Here is a 23,442-nt window from a genome sequence, read left to right on the forward strand (position 1 = left end):
AAGTAGATCTCCTAAGACTATACTTCAGCCTGACAGAGCAAGGCACCTCTTTCTCTCTCCAAGAAAGAAAGGCACCCCCTCTCTTTCCAAAAAAGGAAACAAATACTTACTTGCAAGAGCAATCAACTTGGCCACGACAGGAGCAGGGCAACCTTGAAGGTTTTGTTCTAGGGCATCAATCCATTGGAGAACACACACTCGTACACTAATGAACAAAGTTAAAATAGACAAATTTAACAAAACTTAAAAATCATTCTTCAATAGCAAAATTTTTAGTGCTTGTCCAGAATTCTCCCATATCAAAAAAAGAAAATAAAGAAAAATCTGTATCGTGTATATACTTTTAATAGTAAGAAAATATTGTACACAAAAAATATTGATCAAGTAGTAGTATTTTTGAATAACAAAATCAAATTTTGTACCCATACAAACAGTAACAATTTCACAACGCCATCTTGAAAACAAGGGAAATAACTCCAAATAATTAAAACTTGCCAAATTTTAGAAAGCCATGGAGACATTGGAAAAAACAAATTTAATCAAATTTCTTTTGTATACTTTTTTTTTTATGAAAATTACTTAAAAAATTGTTTAAAATAAATACTTATTAGCAAAAAACCTGTTTTCAAAGAAAAGGTAAAGTCTGGGAGATAAACAAAACTATACTTTGGACCAACACGGCAAGGCTAAAAGAATAAATATTGTACACCAAAAATCATGTAAATTGTCATAGTTTTATTTTAAATAAGAAAATCAAATTTTATGATAAATCAAAAGTGATGATATCATGACGCCATCTTCAAAACAAAGAAAATAACTGGAAATAATTCAAAGTTTTAGAAAACCCATTTTTAACATAGGGAGATTGGAAAAACTTTAATTCACTTAAAAATGATTTTCTTTAAAAATATAATTACTTGATCAATTTGTGTAATTTTTGGAATACAATATTTTCTTTCTGTCACAGGTAGGCACATAAAAACAGATTTTTCTTTATTTTTGTTTTTAATATAAGAGGAATTGTTTTTTCAGTAATGGATGTTATTTGAAAATTAACAAGTAAAAAAACAATCTTAAATATTTTGTAAGAAACGAATTGGTTATTGTCAATATGGCCCTCCATATTAAAAATAAAAAATAAAGAAAAATTTATACCTGTGACAAAATGAAAATATCATTTTAAACAATTAATTATATTAATCAAGTAGTTTCATCTTTATAAAGAAAATCATTTTTAAATGAATAATAGGAATTTGTAGGCATTACAACATACATCTTGCAAGTTTGAATTATTGAGTTATCTTCCATTGTTTTTTTTAAAGATTGTTTTCAAAATGGTGCACAAGATAATCATTTTTCAGTTACTCATGAAATTTAATTTTTTTGTTTGAAAAAGTTTTGGAATATGATTTTTTTGGTTTCATCACAGCTACATACATAATACAGATTTTTCTTTATTTTTTATTTTTAAGGGGAATTCTGGACAAGAACCAAAGAATCTTCAAGTTTATTACAGTAATCATCTAAAAATTAGAATACAAAAGTAAATAGCTTTCTGAATTAACACAGAAATCACAGAGTTTTGTGAAAACCTCTTTGTATTTCCATTAGTTTTGAGTTCTTTTAAAACTCATTAAGTTTAATCTAAATTTTTTACTTTAGTGTATCACTAAAAATGGATTAAAATGCGCAAAATGAAAGTGCAATGTTATTTAATTTAGAAAGCAAACTTTTTACTCTCCTATGAATGCATTACTGGGTTGATATATATATATATATGTCTTAGAAATCAAGAAGCTATACATTATTGTAAGAAACAAAGCAGTTCACAGCAAGAGTCATATTGCACGTTTGGCAATAAGTTTATGGTTTACTATTGCAACGCTCATTTATATAAGTTCCTAGTATCTATAATATTTTGTAAAAAATTAATCAAACACATTTTTTACTAGAACATTTTTTGATCATTTTTCGTAATTATTGGAATTTATACTCATTTCAACATGACACATACAATAAGTTTCCAGACTTCCAGACTTTGTTTTTTCGTATGGCCACTTTTATTGATAGTACACACATGAAATTCTAGTTCCCTTTGAAGTAATCTCCTCCGACTGCAATGCACTTGTACTGTTTCTACAACTTCTGGAAAGCCCCATGGAAGTCCTATTGTGTGAGCGTGTCAATGACCCTCGTCACAGCCTCTTTCATCTCAATTGTCTCATAACGACAGCCTCTAAGGTTTTCCTTGAGCTTAGGGAATAACCAAAAGTCACAGGGAGCAAGATCTGGCCAATAGGGAGGGTCTTCATGCCCATCTTGGTCAAATAGTGTGATTTTCTCTGAGCCACCCTTGGAACAACTTGGCACAAATTTTCTGCATCTTCAGTTCCTCATGAATAATTGTGTGTACAGTTCCCACACTGACATCAAACTGTGCACTTATTGTCTCTATAAACACATGATGATCCTTATTTATGAAATTTTGTATTTGGCCAATGAACTTTGGTGTTCTGACTTCCTTACTCCTATTACACCTCTCATCATCCCTCACAGACTCTCTGCCTTCCTTAAATCTCTTATGCCACACAAAAACTGATGCTCAATTTATGCAAGAGGGTCCAAAACAGTCTGAAGCATTCTATACATTTCCATATTTTTTCCAAGTTTAAAACAGAATTTTATTGCATATCATTCTTCTAAAATGTCCTCACATACAGATTGCATTTTTGAAATTCACTAGCTGTGACAATCAGGCTTTAGTAGAGTGTATTCAAATTCCTGCTGTAGCTGTTCATTTGAACCAGAAATCATAAAAATTGGTCAGTCATCTCATACGATGTATAGCAATAACATACTGAATTTTCAAGAGTCTATGATAATTTTAAATGCCTGTATGAAAAAAAAGTTTGGAAACTCTACCTATATAAGAGCCAAGTATGTCCAAGGATGGATTATTGCTATCACATCTGGGCAGGAGCTGCTAGGAAGACTTTATCTTGCCTTGACAGAGTTCAGAATAGACTTCGTAGCCTAGTGGGGGATGCCCTTTTCTCTTCCCTGCAACCTCTTTCTCACAGAAAAGACGTTGCGAGCCTGTCTCTGTTTTATCATTATTTTCATGGCTCGTGCTCGTCTAAGCTCCAATCTTTGACCCCCCCCCCCTCGCCAAACATTTACGAGAAACACCCGTTTGGCTGAAAACACTATCAATAATTTCCCCCATTCTTTATCTGTGCCTAAACCTAAACCTAGATTCCATGAACAAAGCTTCTTTCTTAGAACTGCACACCTGTGGAACTCTCTTCCATTTACCTGCTTTCCAGCTGACTACAATATGGCTATCTTCAAGTCCAATGTGAACAAGTTCTTGATGAGCCGTTCCACTTAAATAATCCAAATTTACATTTAAACGATTACTATGATATTGTCCTTTTGACCACTGTACACTCTTAACCCCATATCCTCGAGTGGCCTTTAGGCCTTGATAAGTGGTGATTCCCCTTGTAAAAATAAAAAAACTTATTGAAAGCACCTCATAAGTATGTGATAGTATTTTTTTACCTGAAATGCATTTGCTTAGGAGCATCTTACTTTTCTCATTTTTCATAAGATCTTTTCGCAACATCAATAAATCTGAACAAAATGAAAATCTAAAACGTGCTTACCCATGTTGGTATTTCAGTAATTCGTTAAATGCCCTGGAAAACAATGAGAAAAAATAGTTGAAGATGATAAAGGTTAAAAAAAGAACGGTTATCTTAAATTCATTAACAAATACTAAACACGTTTCAGTACTATTTGGAACACTGCTCCTATTTTGGTTGTTATTACGTTTCAAACAATGTAACCTCTGACTATCTTATCAAACTCTAGAATGTTCATGTCAAACAAGTGCATCTGTATGGAATTTCAAAATTCTGTATAGATTCCCTCGAGTTCAACAAGATGCAATTAAAGAAGGTTGAAGGTTACACAAATAGAAACAGTGTGAGAATAACATCCAAGATAAGAATAGAAATATAAATAATCCAAATTATCAATCCGCATTTTAAAAATTCTACATTTTAGTAATAACTGTTTTTAAGAAGTTTTTTTTTTTTTTTTTTTTTTGTCAACTTACTTCAATGCATGTTCATCCAAAGATGCATATAGGGTGTGCAATCGTTTCATCCTCTCAGATGTCGGCAGTATGTATGGTACTAGACAAGTGTTGAAGATACGTTCTACTAATAATCTAAAAAAAACAAAAGAAAAACAATTATCTTTATATAATAAAGTCAGTAAATTTGTCATTTTGGATCATCAATAGCTTTCGTCTTAAATGCCTTAAAAATTGATACAAACTGGATTTTGTGCAGCCCATAGTGTCTGCTGGTAGACAAAAAGAATAAAAGATTACGGCTTCTATTTATATATTGACCAGCTTGTGAAGTATACAAATGCGACACTGCCGGTTTGAATAAAAAGACTGTTTTTTTTTAAAGACTAAGAGCAAATTCAGAATTTGCAGTAGCAAGCTTTGACAATGGTGTGTTGAATTTAACACAGAAATTTAGTTGAAAATGCCAAATAGTTAACAATCCATTTGGCAAGATGCAGAATAGTTAATTGATTATTGATCACACATAAAAAAAGATTTGATCATTGTTTGTCAGCTTTTCGTGTGCAATATTGGTATGTGATGATTCAATTCAATTGGTTTGTAAAATTATTTTATCTGACATTTTATCTGACAAATTACAGTAAAAAAAACATATTACAAAAAAATAAAACAAAAAAACTTCTTACGATAGGGTGTTGTTTATTGGTTTATTTTTTACTTTGTTTATTTCTTCAGTTAAAATTATGTTTACATGTTTCCTTCATTTTTTTTTTTTAGCAGCGTTTGTTACGCTTTCATAATCGGTGAAGCTCGGCGGTTAACGCGTTCTGAGCAACGTCGATCAGACGTTGAGTTACATCTGGTTCAAATTATGCACAAGTGCTGAATAATCTTGAAAATGACACCATTTTCAGTTATTTAAAAAAAAAAAAAAGAAGGAATTTATGCATGTATCAATACAGAGTTACTTCTTGGGTCTACTTTACACTTTTTTTTTAAAAAGAGTATGTAAAAAAATGAAATTTAATTTAAAAAAAAAACACAGTTTAAGTAAAAACACTACAGAGTGGAATGATAAAATTGTCATCCTAGAAAAGACAACATGATTCCATTTCCATTTGATGAAAACTGGTTTTCTTTTTTTGTTGCAGACCATCCACTAGTTGCTCAGTTGTGTACAAATCTCAAGATCAATAGGAGCCTTCTATCATGTCTGAGTGACACAATGTAAGCAAGATTGGAGATCCAAGTTATGACAACAGGACCGTTGCCAGTACCCTAAAAATGCATCGCTGGATTGCCATGAATAACGGACATGCCCAGGGTGATGAAAAAAAGATGGATGTGGTCTTTGGTGTGGTTTCAAGTGAGGGCACATCATGTCACCTCACATCTTTGAAGTCTGCCTAAAAGTCAACACCAAAGTGTACCTGGATGTGCTGAAGAATGTGGTGATCCCCTGGTGCAATCACGTGGCCACTGGCAGACCCTGGGTGTAGCAGCAGGGCTCAGCACCGGCCCACAAGTTCAAAGAGACCCAAGCTTGGCTTCAGAAGGAGTGCTACGACTTTGTACCCTTCTTTCACTGCCCCCCCCATCCATCCCTTGCTGCTCTACTTCATTTGGTCATACGTCGAAAACATCACCAACATGACCTCCCACAACACCAAAGCCAGCCCGATAACTGCCATTCGCCAAGTTCCCGCCGGCGGGGCTTGTGGAAAAGGCATACTCCCAGTTCTGGATCCGTATTGAAATGGTGATTGAGATTGAACGCAGCTACATTGAATAGATGTAAGCTTTACTACATAATCAAGTTACTTGAACTAATCTTTTTCAATAGAAATAAATCTGTAGTGTTTTCTTCTTTAGGGCAACAACTTTTATCTTTCCACCCTATATCAATTTTATGTCATGTTAAAATTAATAAAAAAATTTCAAAAAATGATCAAGTTGAAAATTTGTTGGAACTATGTTTTACAAAAATTATTAGCAAGCTGCCATTTCCTATTTTTGTCAAAATCAGACTGCAGTTACCTCCCCTGAATTTTAAGAACTCTTCAACATTAATATGATAAAACTTTATAATTCGATAAAATTTCTTTTTCATTATAATTTACTATGCAATCATTTAAAAAATTTTTTTTTTACTAATTTCAACATTACATGTAGAAAAATATTTCTATGAAAAAACATTTACCTGTCTTCAGGACTATGTTGGTAATATGCATGGAAAACTTTGTCCTTCACCCAACTTAAACGCTTTGCAAGTTCCAGATTATCTGGATCCTGATTGATGTAAGTTTTATAAAGATGAGCCAATCCAAGTAATGCTTCTCGACGGATCTTGAACTGAAGAAATAAATTTTAAAAAATGTGAAAATTATATTATTTTTATATAAAGAAAATTATGTAACCACTACTCATTGAATCGGTTTCTTGACACAACATGACTTTTTTTAAATTTACTTTGAAGATCTATATATATATATATATATATATATAATTTACTTGATTCTTCCGGCCTTGGCAGACGTGTTTTAAATATTCTCCCAGTGCTTTTTCTGTGCACATTTGAACTTTTCTTTTAATGATTTTGAACTCATTCCATTTGTGATTTTTTCCAAGGAATTCTGCCTTTTGGATCATTTTGGACCATCTTCCAGTTACGCGATTCCTTTGGAACTTACCTGTTGGATTGGAAGTTTTTAATTCGACCGTGTTTGGATTTTACCATTCTTGGATTTTTTACCCTTCACCAGACTATCTATTCATGTGAAATCTTTTTATCATTTTTTCTTTTACCTCCTATTCCCCTTACCTCACCCTTTTTTTTAACCAAGTAAGATCTGTGACTTACTTGTAGTTTCATTAAATACTTTTACATGCAAAATCCGATCCCGCATTTTGCTAATTCCTGGCCTCTGATGAGAAGGAGAGTATTTCTTTGAAACTCCACGGATTAAGGACTATCCACTTATCTTGTGCTTCCTTTTTAAAATTAAATATGTTTTTAACTCTTTTTCAAGATGTTTTTTAACATGTTTTATTAATCATTTGTTCATTATATATATATATATATATATATTTATTTTAATCAGAAATACAGTGCAGTAAAGAAAGATAATTTTTTTTAAAATTATAATTAAAAAAATCACAAAACAATGCATTTTGGTTTCATCGAATATAAAAAAATTACTTTGTGACCCTTCAAAATTTAAGAGCTTTAAACGAAAAGTCATTTCTAGTTTTGAAACTACTAGAGTGAAGGTTTTGAAAGCTATTTACATTCAATAATTTTATAAACAAATTTACTATTTCTGATGCAACAAATGTATGACAATTATTCTGGTTGATTCTTTTATTCTTGTGATATTTAAGTATGAAAAATTGCTCCTGTTGTGTTTTTTTATGCAAAATATTTTCAGAATATATATATATATATACACTTGTGCCCGATATTATTCATACCCCCCCTTGAAAATTGAGTTTATTAGGTGTAACTTTGTAAGAATTTATTGTTTACGTTCATATTGATACACATTCTTAATAAACCTCTTCTGATCATTTTCATCATTTTAAAATCTCGGGATACTTGTAATAAAAGAAATATACAGCTATTTATAAAATCTGCAATGTTCAAAAATAATCATACCCCCTTATTTTTTCAGTATTAATCGAGTTTCTGACTGTTTGTTTCCTGTTTGATTCTTATTTTGAATGCTTTTATACAACCTTTGATTAATTTCATTTCGTTTTTTGCATTTTTCAGAAATTAAAATGATATCAACTGAAAACCAATAAAAGAATAAAAATTATTAGAATGGGGAAGAAAAAAGAGCTTAGTAATGATCTTAGGACTAAAATTGTGAATTCACATAAGGATGGTTTAGGTTACAAGTCACTTTCCAAGAAATTTGAGGTCCCTACAGCAACAGTACAGAGCATCATCAAAAAATTCCAGAGCCACCACACAACAAACAACTTGATTGGTAGAGGAAGGAAAAGGAAACTGTCTGCTAGAGCCACCAGGAATATTGTAAGAAGTGTTAATGCAAATCCAACCACCACTACTAAGGACATTTTAGAAAATCTGGAGTCTTCTGGCATAAAAATATCAAGGCAAACATTGCAAAGGACTCTGCATGAAAATGGTCTGAAAGGAAGAAGACCAAGAAGGACTCCATTGCACACCGGAAAACACCTTGCAGCCCGTCTAAAGTTTGCTAGGACCCATGTGAATTCTCCAGAGTCCGTTTTCTCAAGTATTTTGTGGACTGACGAAACAAAAATTGAATTGTTTGGCCATATGGATGCTTCTTACGTTTGGAGAAAGAAAGGAGAAGCTTACAACCCAAAGAACACCATACCCACGATGAAACATGGTGGTGGTAGCCTAATGTTTTGGGGCTCCTTTTCGGCTAGTGGTCCAGGTAGCTTGGTCAAGATAGATGGAACCATGAAGAAGGAGCAATATTTGGAGATACTCCAGAAAAACATTAGACAGGATGCGGAGAAGCTCCATTTAGGACCAAACTGGGTCCTTCAACAGGATAATGATCCAAAACATACTGCCAAAATAGTCAAGAAATGGTTTGAGGATAATCAAATTAATGTTTTGGAATGGTCTAGCCAGAGTCCCGACCTGAACCCTATCGAAAACCTCTGGCACATATTGAAAACTGAGGTTAAAAAGCGGAAACCTAGAAATTTGAGGGATTTGGAGAACTACTGCATTGAAGAATGGTTAAAAATCAGTGTTGATGCTTGTAAAAACCTTGTTGATAAATATCCAAAACGGTTACAGGCAGTTATTAAGAATAAAGGGCATGCTATTGACTATTAGTAAGAGAGGTATGAATAATTTTGAACTAGTGCCATTATTGTTTTTCTTTGTATAATGTTTCAAACTTGCATAATTTATTTATTTGTTGAGTTTAAATTAAATGCTTATGCTTGATTTATTGTTTGAAATCCCTTTAATATTGTCTACCTTCTGGTTTGAGCAATATTCTTATAGAAATCTCAAAGATCCGAGGGGTATGAATAATATCGGGCACAAGTGTATATATATTTCTGTAGTTTTTTTAACCAGAATTTTTTATAGTGAATTTTTACAAAAAAAAAAGGGGTAATATATCAACAAATAATTTAATTCTTAAAGTTCTGTCTCAGCTTGTCAGTTTAATTAGTTGCTTCTTGTTACTCTTGACATAAGAATCCCAGCTTGCTCAAATGACATACTTAATTTTTGGGGGACTTGGGCGTCACTGCTTATCAAGGCCTGAAGATCACTCGAGGATAAGGGTTAATGAATGTAAGGTAGTAATGTAGTAATCGTTAATGATGTTGATTGGGTAGAATTTGATTATTTAGGGGGACGGTTCAACATGTTTATATATTGGATTTTGTATTCAACCGGGAAGCAGGCTAGCGGAACAGTGCTCTACAAGCAAACAGTTCTGGGAAAGAAGCTTTGTTCATGGAATCTGTGTTTAGATTTAGGCAGTGGGGTTTAGAAAGTGGGGGAAATTGTACATAGTGGTTGTAGTTAGTTGAGTGTTTGTGAAAGTTTGAGAGAGGAGCTATGGATTGTACTTCAGTCAAACCCTTGCCATGAAAATAATGATAGAGCAAAGACAGGTTTGCAACGTCTTTTCTGTGGGAAAGAGGTTGCAGTCAACAGAAAACAGGATCACTTACTAGGTTTCGAAATATTACACGAATAGAGAACCAGTAGGAGCATTTGTTGTACATAATTAGTAAATCTATTTTATAAATAGAGATTAAAACAAAATTACTTATAGTTTTATACGAAGTTGAAATTCAATTAATCAAATGGTAGTGTAATAATTACATTTAACTTTAAAATTACTATTATTTTTTATTATTTACTACAAATAAAAATATTAAAAAAGGAAAGACTACCAAGGACCACCATATTATAAGTATATTATGTTAATATTTGAAATGACATTCGAATGGTGTTTTATTTTAGGTAAAAAAGAAAATACGTGTGAATTATTGGGATTCTTTGGACTGCTGTTCTCATCTTGAGTGTTATTTTCACGTTTTGGTTGATGTAACCTCCGACCTTTTTCAGGTGCATCGAACTTGGGAATCTTTCAGTTAACCTCTGGAATCTGCACTAAATTTTAAACAGAACCCTATATTTAATTCATGGGGGTAGTATGCTCTCACCCTGCCAGCCTTAACTGGGTAAATGTCCTAAGTAATTCGCAATTGTATTTTTAGTCTTGCCCACACACAACTTTCAGAAATGTAACCTTTACAGCTAAATTTTATCAAGTACTCTATCCACTATGCCATGGGTTACTGCATCTGAAGAATCCAAATAATCACTCTTCATCTCCAAAAATCAGAAATGTAAGAAAAGGTGTGTTTACCTTTTTGTCGAGAGTCCGTTCTTTAATAAAAGCCAACAGTTCATCGGTGATCATTTTGAAATCCTTCTTGGCTGCATTTAAAACTGCAGAGACCACTTCCATGCGAACGGTCTCCTCAGGATCATGTTGGCGAACTTTTAATTGTTCTGAAATTTAAAAAAATTTTTTTTAAAAATCATTGTCTGTAACATAATTTTATTTATATTATAAATTGAGTGGAATTTTATAAAAATTCAATCAAGCTTGATGGCACACCAATAATTTAGCTTTGTAATTGTTTTTCTTTTGTTATATTTAATGAACTAGTTTTATTTTCCCAGCAGAAAACATATTAGAGCTTATTTAGAATTACACTTAAACAAAAACAAAACTTTTATAATGTATATACTCGTCATGGAATGAAGATTTCATATTCCAAAAATCATGTAAACTGATCATTTTCTGATGATTTTTCACAATTTTATGAGTAAAATGCATCCATTAAAACGCTGATAATGTGAGTTGACTTATCTTCCCCATTATTTATAAAATATAAAAGATGACAGTTCAAAACATTGTCCTGCTTAGTAATATAATTTGATTTTCTTAGTTTAAAAAAAAAAAAAAAAAAATGATCAATTTAGGTGATTTTTGGAATATGATATTTTCATTCCATGTGTACATACATCATAAAGTTTATTGTTACATAGAAAAAGGTTTGAAAAGATTATAATACTTATTTCATATTATGCTCATCTTGAAAAACATTTTGGAGGTTAAAACATAAATAACTTCCTCAATTGTGGCTTCATCGATAATCAGAATGTTTTGTTTTTTTTGTGGTAGGTCATATACAGTCCTGGTCAAAATCATAAGACCACTTAAGAAAGTAAGCGTTTATGCATATTATCGAATTTTTAATCAAACAAATGGTTGAAACCATTGCCAAAAGGGAAAATATGATGGAAAAAAATGAAATCTGCTTCATTTGAAACCTTAACCCTGATCTAATAATTATTTTTTAAAAACAAACATTTTTACCTGGTCAAAATGATAAGACCACTTTAATAAAATCGGCTAGTTTTGAAAAAATGAATACGAAAAGCTTTCTGTTACTAAAAGCAACTTGTTAGTGGATAAAAAAACATCTTACTAAATTATAAATGGCAAAAGGGAAACCATTATCAGAGTTTGAGAGAGGAAGGATGGGTGGACTTTCCCATAGATCCATTGCAAACGAAGTGAATCGTAGCAAAACGGTCATCAAATTTTTTAAGAAATCCAGACCAATATGGGCACAAAAAGAGTCCAGGTCGACCAAAATAAATAACCCCATCACTGGATCGCCCTATCAGAAGAAGTTTAAAAAAAACTCCAGTATGAGCTCAAGTCGATTGAAAAGCCAAACAGCAGCAGAATGTAGTCCTAAAACCATCAGAAGGCATCTGAAAATGAAGGGTTTCAATCATTTAAAGCGACTGCAGAAACCACGTCTTCTTGAACAGCACAAAACTAACCGACTTAAATATGCTGCCAAATACCAGACTTCGGGTGAAGAGAAGTGGGAAAATGTAATTTTCTCCGATGAGAAAAAGTTTAATCTAGATGGTCCAGATGAATTTCAACACTATTGGCATGATAAAAAATTTGCCCAAAGAGACTTTTTCAACTCGGCATAGTGGAGGAGGGTATTTAATGATCTGGGGTGCTTTCTCGTCATCTGGGACCCTAAAGTTGCAAGTAGTGAAAGGCTGGTAAACATCATTGAAGTACATTTCAATGCTTGAAAATGCTTCTATCAGGACTGAAGGTCCACGTCTGTGTGGAAGAAATTGGATTTTCCAGCAAGACAACGCTGCGATACACACTTCTCGACAAGCACGAGAATACTTTTCCTCAAATAATATAGAATTGTTAGATCATCCAGCATGTTCTCCAGACCTCAATCCCATTGAAAAACTTTGGGGATGGATGGCAAAAGAAGTGTTCAAGGATGGAACCCAGTATGATTCGATAAACAAACTTTCTGATTCAGTTTTTAGTACATGGGATAAAATTCTTTTGCAACTGATAAAAAACTTAGTTGCAAGCATGCCAAAGAGAACTTTTTGAAGTAATTCGTAATAATGGAGGCTATACTAAATACTGAGAGCCTTTTTAGTAATTTATAATTGCCTTTTGTTAGATAAATTTTCAGTAGTCTTATCATTTGGACCAGGTGAAAATGTTTGTTTTTTAAAAAATAATTATTAGATCAGGGTTAAGGTTTCGAATGAAGCAGATTTCATTTTTTTTCCATCATATTTTCCCTTTTGGCAATGGTTTCAACCATTTGTTTGATTAAAAATTCGATAATATGCGTAAACACTTACTTTCTTAAGTGGTCTTATGATTTTGACCAGGACTGTATGTCCACCAAAGATATTTATCTAACCTACAGGATTGTGTGTGAAGAGTTCTAAATTTAAAGGTTATGCCTGTTTATAAAGACAGTGTCCCTATTCACTTTCCATAGACAAAGTTAAATACAAGGTGTATTTTTAATAATGGAGTATTCAGCTCCCTCCAAAGAGGTTCTCTGGATAGGACAAAAAAAATTGTATTAAAAAAGAAACACTTCTTCTCCAAGTGAGGACAGAACTAATACTACACTTTAATTCCAGTCTGAAGGTTTTAGAATTTAGAAGAACTAGACTACCCGTAACCTGTTGGGTCAGTCTATGTTCCAGATAGCTATGGAATAGTGAGTATACAAAATTATTGTATAAACATGCAATAACTGAATGCAGGCGAAAAACAAACATGGTGATCAGTGAAAACAATACACAATTTCACATGCATGAAAAAATTGAATATACACACATATGAAAACAAACATGGTGACCAGTGAAAACAATACGGAATACATTGGATAATAAAAATCTTAATATCAGTGCTCTTAATTAAATGAAAAATCCTTTTGAGGGGTGTAATCTGTTGAAAAAAATTGAAAAATACAAAAAGAAAAAAAATACAAGGAGGGAGTGTGCATTGTACAGGTCCACCTTTTGTGTGTGTGTGTGTGTGTGTGTGTGTGTTAACAGCCTTAAAAATATCAAGAAATAACAATTAACCGATTAAGTAATATTTAACAGTGAGACCTTTTCATAACAAATCTTTGGAAAAAAAAAAAAAGCAAAAAAAAAAAAAAAAATAGCCCACCACCCCATCCCCACACACGTTTTGAAGCGTTTCTATATATTTTAAAAATCTTTGGAACTTATGAATTTCAACACTATTGGCATTCCCTCTTCTGTCTCCGCCCACCAAACTTGAAAAAAATGCTAATGATTTCATATCTCGCTACGTTGCCAAGAAGTGGGGTCTTATTCTATGTTAAATTTATATAGGAAAGTGATCCCCCACGCTAAAATGTTAAATTTTAATTGTTTCAAAAATAACAAAATTTTTATATTATCTTTTAAGGCCATTGAAACGTATTAGCCAAAATATAGATTTTGATTTCCTTTTAGGAGGTAAACTATGTAAAAAACCTAACCCAAATATTTTTTTTAAATATGTAAATTGATCAAGTAGTTTTTTTTTATTTTTTTTTACATTAGAAAAACATATTTGCTTCTTTTTTTTTTTTTGATTGAAAACAATTCCAACTTACAATAAAAATACAAATAAAACAATCATAAATAATTTTGAATGCAAAAAACAGTTTTTTTGTTTTTTTTAAATCAAGTTCTAGTTTTAATCATACACAACCTGAGCAAAGAAAATATCTTTATAAAATCACGTAAATTGATAATTTTTTAAATTTATTTCTTTTAAACAATCGTCTTATTTCTTGTTAATAACTCATTTACAGTTAAAGCCAAAATTATTGGCACCCTTTCAATTTTTGCGTTTTCTGGAGAAAAAATATTTTTTCATTAATTATTTTTATTAAAGTGTTGATGAACATTTATATTGACCATCTACAAATCTCCTGAAACACTTTTAGTTTATTATCAAATATTCAAAATAAATATTATTAATGATAACAAAAGACACAAATTCAAATTTATTAGCACCAATGATTTTTATCATAGAATTCACAATATTTTATGCAAAATAATACTTGTTTATTATGATTTTGGTATTGCATTATCTTCTAGAATGTTCCAAAGCCTTCTATAAATAACGTGCATTAGTCAATCCCTCACTATATCAATAACACCAGACTGCAAAGATGGCTAAAATTAAAGAACACAGTTTCGATGTTAGACAGAAAATAGTGGATGCACACATGAAAGGTAGTGGATATAAATCCATTTCTAAGCATTTTGAAGTTCCTGTGTCAACAGTAAGAAACATTATCAAGAAGTATGGTGTTTTCAATATGATTCAAAACTTGACGGGTCGAGGCAGTAAAAAGAAACTTTCTATCAGAACTGTACGACAAGTTATTCGAAAAGTGGAAAAGGACCCGAAAACTACTGGTAAGAAAGTAGTCCAACAATTGAGCGATCAACGTATTGAAATTTCTGTTTCTACATTGAGGAGGGCACTGAAATCATACGGGATTCAGGGGTACCGACCAAGGAAGACTGCTCTCCTCTCCAAGAAACATGTTAAAGCCCGCTTAGAGTTTGCACGGGAGTTTATTGACAAGGATTCAACATTTTGGGGTTCAGTTTTATGGTCAGATGAGACTAAAATTGAACTTTTTGGCAGCAGAGATGTGTCGTTTGTGTGGCGGAAGAAAGGAGAAGCCTCTTCAACCCAAAGAATACAGTCCCTACAGTGAAGTATGGTGGAGAAAACTGTATGTTTTTGGGTTGCTTTTTGGCCAATGGCACTGGAAAACTTGTCACTGTGGATGGCATCATGAAGCAAGATCAATACATTAAAATATTGTCTGAAAATCTGAAACCTTCTGCAGAAGCCCTTAGTCTTGGAACCAACTGGGTCTTCTAACAGGACAATGATCCAAAACATACGGCGAAATCGGTGAAGAAATGGCTTTTGGATAATGGAATAAACGTCCTGAAGTGGCCAAGTCAAAGTCCGGACTTGAATCCAATGGAAAACTTGTGGGCTGTGGTGAAGACGAATGTGAAAAGAAGGAAACCAAGGAACCTGAGGGAATTAGAAGATATCGCCAAGAAAGAATGGTTTAATATTCCTGTTGATGTGTGTAGGAATTTAATAATGTCGTATAGAAAACGTCTGGAAGCTGTTATTAAAAACAAAGGCTTTGCAAGTGGTTATTGATAAAGGGTGCCAATAAATTTGAATTTGTCTGTTTTTTGTTATAATTAATAATATTTATTTTATATATTTTATAATAAACTAAAAGTGTTTCAGGAGATCTGTACATGGTTGATATAAATGTTCATCAACACTTTAATAAAAATAATTAGTTAAAAAATGTTTTTTTCTCCAAAAAACGTAAAAATTGAAAGGGTGCCAATAATTTTGGCTTTAACTGTATATCATTTGCATGTATAAAGTGTTTGCACGAAACTGGACTTCCTAAACCAGACTCTCAAACAGATTACCATAAACCAAATCTATCATTATTCTATGTTCATTCTTGAACCACTCCAAATCCATCATTTCATCTGTATCCAATAGAATAACGAAACTTTCAACAAAAAAATCTATTTTTGAACAAAACTCCCACTTTTATAACAATGCCCTCATTAACTCAGGATATTCCTTAAGAATTTCTGATTCTTACTGAAATTCTTATAACCCTAAAAACCACATAGCATTGTGATTGACAATATGACACTTAATAAAATAAACTTTGACATAATTAGTGCCTATAAAAAAGGGCAAAAAAAAAAAAGCAACTGAAACAAACAACCGACTGACATAATAAATATTTTTAACAAATAATATAATTACAACAAATCCAGGAAATTAAGGCGAAAAAATAACAGGATTTAACCTCCTTACAATAATAACATTAAAACCAACATCCTAAAGAATTTTTTTTAATTTTAGAAAATTTGTTTAGATTATATATATATTAGTCCTATACTGAATAAAAACATAGTGATAATCTTTTTCTTCACTATTCTAAATTTAGCACAGACTATAATTGAAATATTAGAAAAATTAATCATGTCCAACGTAATTTGCAGGGTACTAATTCTTCCAACAACAATCAGCAAATATCCCTTCAATGCCTCCTTAATAATAACAATACAGAGACGTGATTTACTTATGTATTGTGATAGAACTGCTCTCTACTAGCCTAATTGATAATATAAATCATAATTCACACTCCCCCCTCCACTATCTAATAGAAATTTATAGATAATAATAAAGAGACTAAACCACCTAGTATAATAATAACTTTTTCCCAGAATCCATATTCTTAGACATATGAAATTTCCTTACAAGCATAACAAGAAATCAAAGTTTCTCAAGAAGATCCCATATGACAGTCGCACCGTGACGAAGACGCCCGGCTTGGTTGATAAAATATAAAACTAATTACTTATCTTGAAGATCAAGGGAAATGTGATTAAATGCCTTAAAAAGTGGTTATGGCAGATTTAAAAAAAAAAAAAAAAAAATGGCTTCTACTTCTGTTTATATGCTTGTGATCTTGTCACCGGATGCGCAAATGAGATGCTTTCAGTTTAAATAAAATCTTGGATTTTTCAGAGACTGGATCAACTTTGGATTTGGATGTTGGAGTAGCAAATTTAGACAGCGTATCAAATTTAACCCCGAAAATTGTTAGTTGCCCATGCAGCATAGTTAACAATCCATTTGGAAAAGTGTAGAATAGTTAACACTTAAAAGAATATAGTTTACAAAGATATGAAATTAAAGAAAAAAAAAAAAAGCGGTTTTATTTTACCAAGGGAGATAATCAATACTTCTATCCAGCTTAACAATAACAAACTCAATTTTAAAGTATTTGTTAACTTGAAAATTTAGAAAAGTACATTTTTGTAAAATATAAAATAAATTAATATTTAATGTATGTATATATGTATAAAAATCAAACAAATTACTTTTAATAAAACATGAATTTTAAAAATACAGTTCAGTGAAATTTATTTTTGTGTGGCATCAACATCTGAGGATGGATGGAATTTTATTGATTGGCGAGTTGGTTGGGGTTATTTACATCAATGGGATGCGAGGGGAGGGGGAAGCACAACAAGTTCATCAGAGCACCTCTGATCAAAGTAATTCTAAGATAAGAACAGCAACCTTTTGGTCATGAGACTAGAGATGATGCTTGGTAGTGAATCTTTATTTTGATAAAAGTACTCACCAATGATATCCTTGACCAGCTCAGAATGATGTAAAATAAATCGCTGCGCATACTGAACACACACAGTTCGAACTCCAGTGCTGATGTCATTGAACCTAAAAGAAAACAAGTCAGAGTTTAGCTTCAAATAAAGAATTCAAATTATTTTCAGTGCTTGTTCGAAATAACAAAAACAAAGATGAATTTAAACTAAATTGAATGTTATCTACTTAATTGACATGTCAAAATCAATGACAGAGCACTACATTATATAAAACATTTACTTTCATGATCCAATATTATTATTCTGAAACATAACTTTAAAAAAAAAAAAAGTACTTCATGGTTTGAAATCTGTTTATTATTTAAGTACAACCTGCAATTTTTCCGAAAGTAATTTTCATTAATAAAAATTATTTCTATTTTATCATTTTTTGTAATTTTTGGGTATTTTACTAATTTTGACAAGACAATTAAGTAGATAATATTGTTTTTAGCGGAAATTCAATTTTTTGCTTTTCGTCATTATTCTGAACAAGCATCTTATTTTTTCGCTTTTAATAGAAATATGTTGTCTCTAAACTATGCCATATTTTCTTAAAGTTTTTTCTTTCTCTTTATGTTGGAAAATATTTTATCTTTTCTTTTAGTTAATTCAAGAGGACAAATACAGACAGGCATCCATTTTTTTTTTTTAAAAGATTGCTACTTAAAAATACTAGTATTTTCTAGTATTTTATGCAGCAATAATCCACAAGAAATGTGATAAACTAGAATTAAATGCTGATTTTCTGTGAAAACTATCAATAATAAAGAAACAATAAAGAGACATACTTTACTTGCTCTACCTTTCTTGATCAGTTATTCAATCTTTTCTTGTTTTTCCACATGTCCCCCACCCCAGCTTGCTTTAATAATGTAATATATTGAACCATGAAAGTGGCTGAAAAACTGGCACCCTGACAAAACCTGGTTCAGTTAGCTGACAAAAAAGATCATTATTTTTAATTTTTTTATATTAATTATCCAGAGCAATGCTGATCAAGAATCTATTAACTCTGTGAGTGTTAGTTTGTACTTTTTGACTTTTAGCTAGAAACACATACACAGACAGCTGTCATTTATTTAGTAGACTAGCATGGATACCCAGCGCTGCCCAGATAGACATGAAATTCAGTTTGGACACAGCTGCTATACTAAGGATATTGAGCAACCCCCCACAAAAGAACGGAATCACCCAAAAAAAGAAATAGATGACAACTTCCCCACTTTTTGTTGCTGGACTCCCCTAAAAAAAAAAAAAAAATCAAAACAATTTTTCTTTCAATCAAAATAGTGAGTTCCCATGCGACTGCAAAAAAAAAAAAAAATTAGCCATGGTAGGCAGGCTTGAACCTGAAATGCAAAAGAGGGAAAGAATGGAAAACCGTTACTGGCAAACGCTTTTGCCCATCAGACCACAACAACTTATGACATCATGACCCTGCAAAATAATGTTTTTAGACATACTTCCAGTTTGCTATGCATCCATGACTTGTGAAAAGTAACTCCCCCCCCCTTGCAAGAAATGGTCCAGTTGACCACAACAGAATTAATTTTTTTCTTTCTAATTTTCACATATTATGCGCCCGAGATATCGCTCTTTCAGAAGGTACTGGTTCGATGCAATTGACAAAAGTTTTAGTGGACATACAAACACACAAACAAACATAACTAATATTCATCCTAACTAATATTCCTGGTTAACCAAGTGCAAAAGATATCCAAATGGAACAACGAGAATACTAAAAAGAGCTTTCGATTGGTTTCAATAAAAAGCAGGGGAATGTTGGCAGCTAGTTTGGCTGCCCCATACCCAGCATTACAATCTTCAAAAAAAAAAAAAAAAAAAAAAAAAATTGAGATTTATATAAAAGTGACGAAAAAGATGGAGAAATCAACCATGAAATTTCTGTGGAAATCTGCTACTATAACAGTATTATTGTTGGTGTCTCTTGTCTTATCAAGATTTGGTGTCTCTCATCACTACTTTTGTTGGAAGATGTTATTTTAGAAAGTATAGTACATTTCTCAAAGTTATGTTTAATTTAAATGCTGAATACTGAGAACTAGCAGGGAGATTCAACGTTGCCCGGGGATTAATGAGGATCAATGAATGTTCCACACTTCTAATACTTTTATTGTTATTGAAATCAGTGAAATCATTCATTTTTCAATCAAATCGATTTAATTTTACACACATAGCGCTTCTGCTTGTGTGGTAATAAAACTTCTCAAATGCACATGTGATGTTAGGCTGTGTAAGAACGTTAACTTTCGTCAAAGTCGGACTCTTTTTTTTCTTTAATCAGATATTTTTCATTATAGATTTTTTTGATAATTACCAGAATTTCGATACAAGACCTATCTAAAAAACATCCTCAGATACATACAGTATATTTGTGTAAAACACGTTTTTAAATTGACTCGGCTGTTTCAGAATCCATAGGGAACAAACTCATACATGCAAAGTGCCTTTTATATTAAGTAGAGATTATATAACAATAGTATAATCATTCTGTCAAAAAAATTGTAACAATTTTTTAGATCTAGTTGACGACACTGTGTGTTTGACATAGTCAATGGCAGATTGTGGTTCACAGGAGATGGGGAAATGGACGTTGAAGAAATAGAAATTTCATTTCATGGTATATTTAATACTAGCCCTGGATATCCAGCATTACCCAGGTGTTTGGAGGTGTGTATTGAGCAAAAAAAAAAAAAAAAAAAAAAAAAAAAGTGGTAATAGACAGGTAGGCTCGAACCCGTGACGTAAACGTAGAAAAGAAAGTGAAAGAAAATCTGACGTCTTAGCCGATGTCTCCATGACATGCTTCAAAATGATACTGATCTTGTCAGGATCTGTCACCTCTGTCAAAAAATTTTGTGAGACATACAAACATACATTTAAACAAACAGGTGAGATTTATATTATAGATCAAATTGGAGACAAAGCAATTCTATCTTTGGATTTTGAGGGAGTGGATTTAGTTCAAAAGGACAAATCCTGAATGAGAAGGTGGGGGGGTTAAAGAATTATTTTTCCCCCTTAATTTTCAATTTGAATCTTTCAAGTAAATTCAAACCATGAGCAGTAGACATATTTCCTGCATCTATCTCCTTTTGAATGTAAGCAATATTTTCAGAATTTATTTTAAATAATAAAGAAACAATCACTTATTACATTTGGAGTGTCCTCGAGGGGTCACTTCTGATTGATGTTAGCAGATTTTAAAATATTGCGAGTAAACTTTGCTGTTTTTTTTGTAATAATTGAATATCTTGATACCTTCATAATTTGTTTTTGGAATGGCTTTATTTCATTTAAAATAGAACAGCTCAGCAAAAAAAGAAAAGTTTATAAAATTTTATCTTTAATGAATTTAATATTTATCGAGATGTGTGATATTTAACGAGCTATTCAATTCGGCAGACGATCACTTTTTGTGGACTTCTCATTGGCTGTTGTGGGTCACATGGTGTAAATAAAGAACAGGGAGGTTTTCCTATTAGTAAAATTAATGAATACCGTCAGATTGGAAAATATCTAAGAGAATAAGTTCAGCTTTTTCCAGTCTTTGAGGAAGCATTTTCCACTTTAAAAAAATATTTCTTTGTTAAAATCTTTCTCTCCTGTTAAGTAAACTCGAGACGATCTCAAAACAGATTTATTTGAGTGGCCACTATCTCCTTTTAAATGTAAGCAATATAAGCTTTTATCAAAACTGGATATGCTATTTAACAACTTTGTTAAAAACCACCAATTTTAAATTATATATATATATATATCTATATTTTTATAAAGTAATAGGGTTCGTGTGTTTCTGTCTGTGTGTACAGCTCTCCATCATCAACGAAATATAAAGGAGGTAATAGGGTTGATCTCTCCTGGTAGAGAAACATTAGAACCCATTTTAGGATGTTTCTGTTATAGGAGACATAAGAATCTGTGCCTAATTTCTTTATATACTATTCTACAAACAACCCCCATATCGAATGACTTATGCTCATTTGCATATCACATTATATTAAATCTCTTTAACTAATTACCTCGACCTTATTACATATTGGAAATATTCTAATCATTTCAACTGTACTATTTACAAAATCTATTTAACATTTAATCTATCTTCTATCTTCTATCTATCTATATCTATATCTATCTTCTATATATATCTATAAAAACAGAGATGTGTGTGTGCCACAGACGATTTCTGATTGGTTAATCCAATAATCACATCTCCTAAAAAACAATCGTTTCTACGCTCTTACCTTTACCATAAAATATTATGGCTTTATTTATTGTCCATCTTGGAAGGGTTTAATTTTTTAATAACTTGTTATTTACAAATTAAAAAAATACGAAACTACACGAAATACGCGCACACAAAATACTAAACTACACGAAAAATACTAAACTACGCAAAAAAATACTAAACTACACGAAATACGCGCACACACGCACACACACACACGTTCACTACCGTCACGTTGTTATGGCAACCAAACCCGCTGACTTCTTTTTCTCATTTCACTCGTGGTCTTAAATTCATTTCGGGTTTGTATTACTGTACACATAGATTCGAATAAGTTGCCAAAAAACAAATATATAACAAATAAATGTTATCAAAGGCAAATTTTTCGTGTTTTTATTCAATTTAACATGTTTATTCAGCTCGAAAAGCATACAGTGTTTACCGATGTATTGGAAAATTCAAGATGGCGGCCGATTCTCTCTTTAACACGGTAAGTTTGGAAAAAGGTGTAATAAATAAAAAACCGGTTAAAATACTGTTAAAAACTCGCTCAATATATGTTACCGTGACATAGGTTGACATATATTCGGCGGGTTTTTAATAGTATTTTGTATAGTTTTTTATTTATAACACCTTTTCCCAAACTTACGGTGTTAAAGAATGTGTGAGACGCCATCTTGAATTTTCCAACACATCGGTAAACACTGTATTCTTTTCGAGCTGAATAAACATGTTAAATTGAATAAAAACACGAAAAATATATCCAGTTTTTATCGGTTTTTTTACCTTCTCTGCAGAAGTACAAAAAAAAACAAACAAAAAAAAATGGAAGGTACTTTTACAGAATGTTAAACTAACCCTAACCGATGTTTTATGTTTAGTTTAGGAAAAGTCAGAAGAAATAAAAGTCATTATTGCATGAAATATACGTATTTAGTTGAAGTATTGTTTATGTCAATTCTTTCGAAGAAATTTAGCAAGAATACCTGTAAACCAGGAAATCGGTAAAATGTCATCATGGATGAATACTTGTCTATTATAATTTCTACCCTTGACAAAAACTTAGCCATAACAAAAGAGATTTATTGTTCAGATTGTTTTTGAGATTGATTTCTAAAAAGATATTTTATAAATAAAATCGACTTTAAACTTAAAGACTTAAATTACAATAATTGAATTTAAACATTCTTATTTCAATATTTGGCACATAACACCTGCAAAAATGATCACAATGTCAGGATTTCATTTTATTTCAGAATCGATGGCAAATACTAATATTTAACATTAGTTTATCATTTAAGCCGATAAAAAAGCCCTTTTTTTTCCGAGTCATAAAAGGATTTGGAGTTTCCTAATCAACCTTTCGGGTGCAGTTGCACGCTCTCAAAATAACTAAAGTGTTGG

General features: G+C 31.8%; 1 protein-coding gene across 4 annotated transcripts in view; it reads right to left on the bottom strand.

Moving 5' to 3' along the window:
* The window catches only part of LOC145259140 (sister chromatid cohesion protein PDS5 homolog B-like), a 246,488-nt gene that overhangs the window by 74,587 nt on the left and 148,459 nt on the right, over positions 1-23,442 (bottom strand). For all 4 annotated transcript variants that reach the window (XM_080116838.1, XM_080116835.1, XM_080116836.1 and 1 more), the window contains exons 10-15: positions 17,765-17,859; positions 10,513-10,658; positions 6,306-6,457; positions 4,124-4,237; positions 3,669-3,701; positions 111-205 (exon numbers count right to left, since the gene is read on the bottom strand). In XM_080116838.1, coding sequence (XP_079972964.1) covers positions 111-205; positions 3,669-3,701; positions 4,124-4,237; positions 6,306-6,457; positions 10,513-10,658; positions 17,765-17,859 — 635 coding nt within the window. The remainder of the gene's footprint in view (positions 1-110; positions 206-3,668; positions 3,702-4,123; positions 4,238-6,305; positions 6,458-10,512; positions 10,659-17,764; positions 17,860-23,442) is intronic.

This window comes from Euprymna scolopes, chromosome 34 (genome assembly GCF_053919585.1).
Source record: "Euprymna scolopes isolate OS-2025 chromosome 34, ASM5391958v1, whole genome shotgun sequence".
NCBI classification, from domain to species: Eukaryota; Metazoa; Mollusca; class Cephalopoda; order Sepiida; family Sepiolidae; genus Euprymna; species Euprymna scolopes.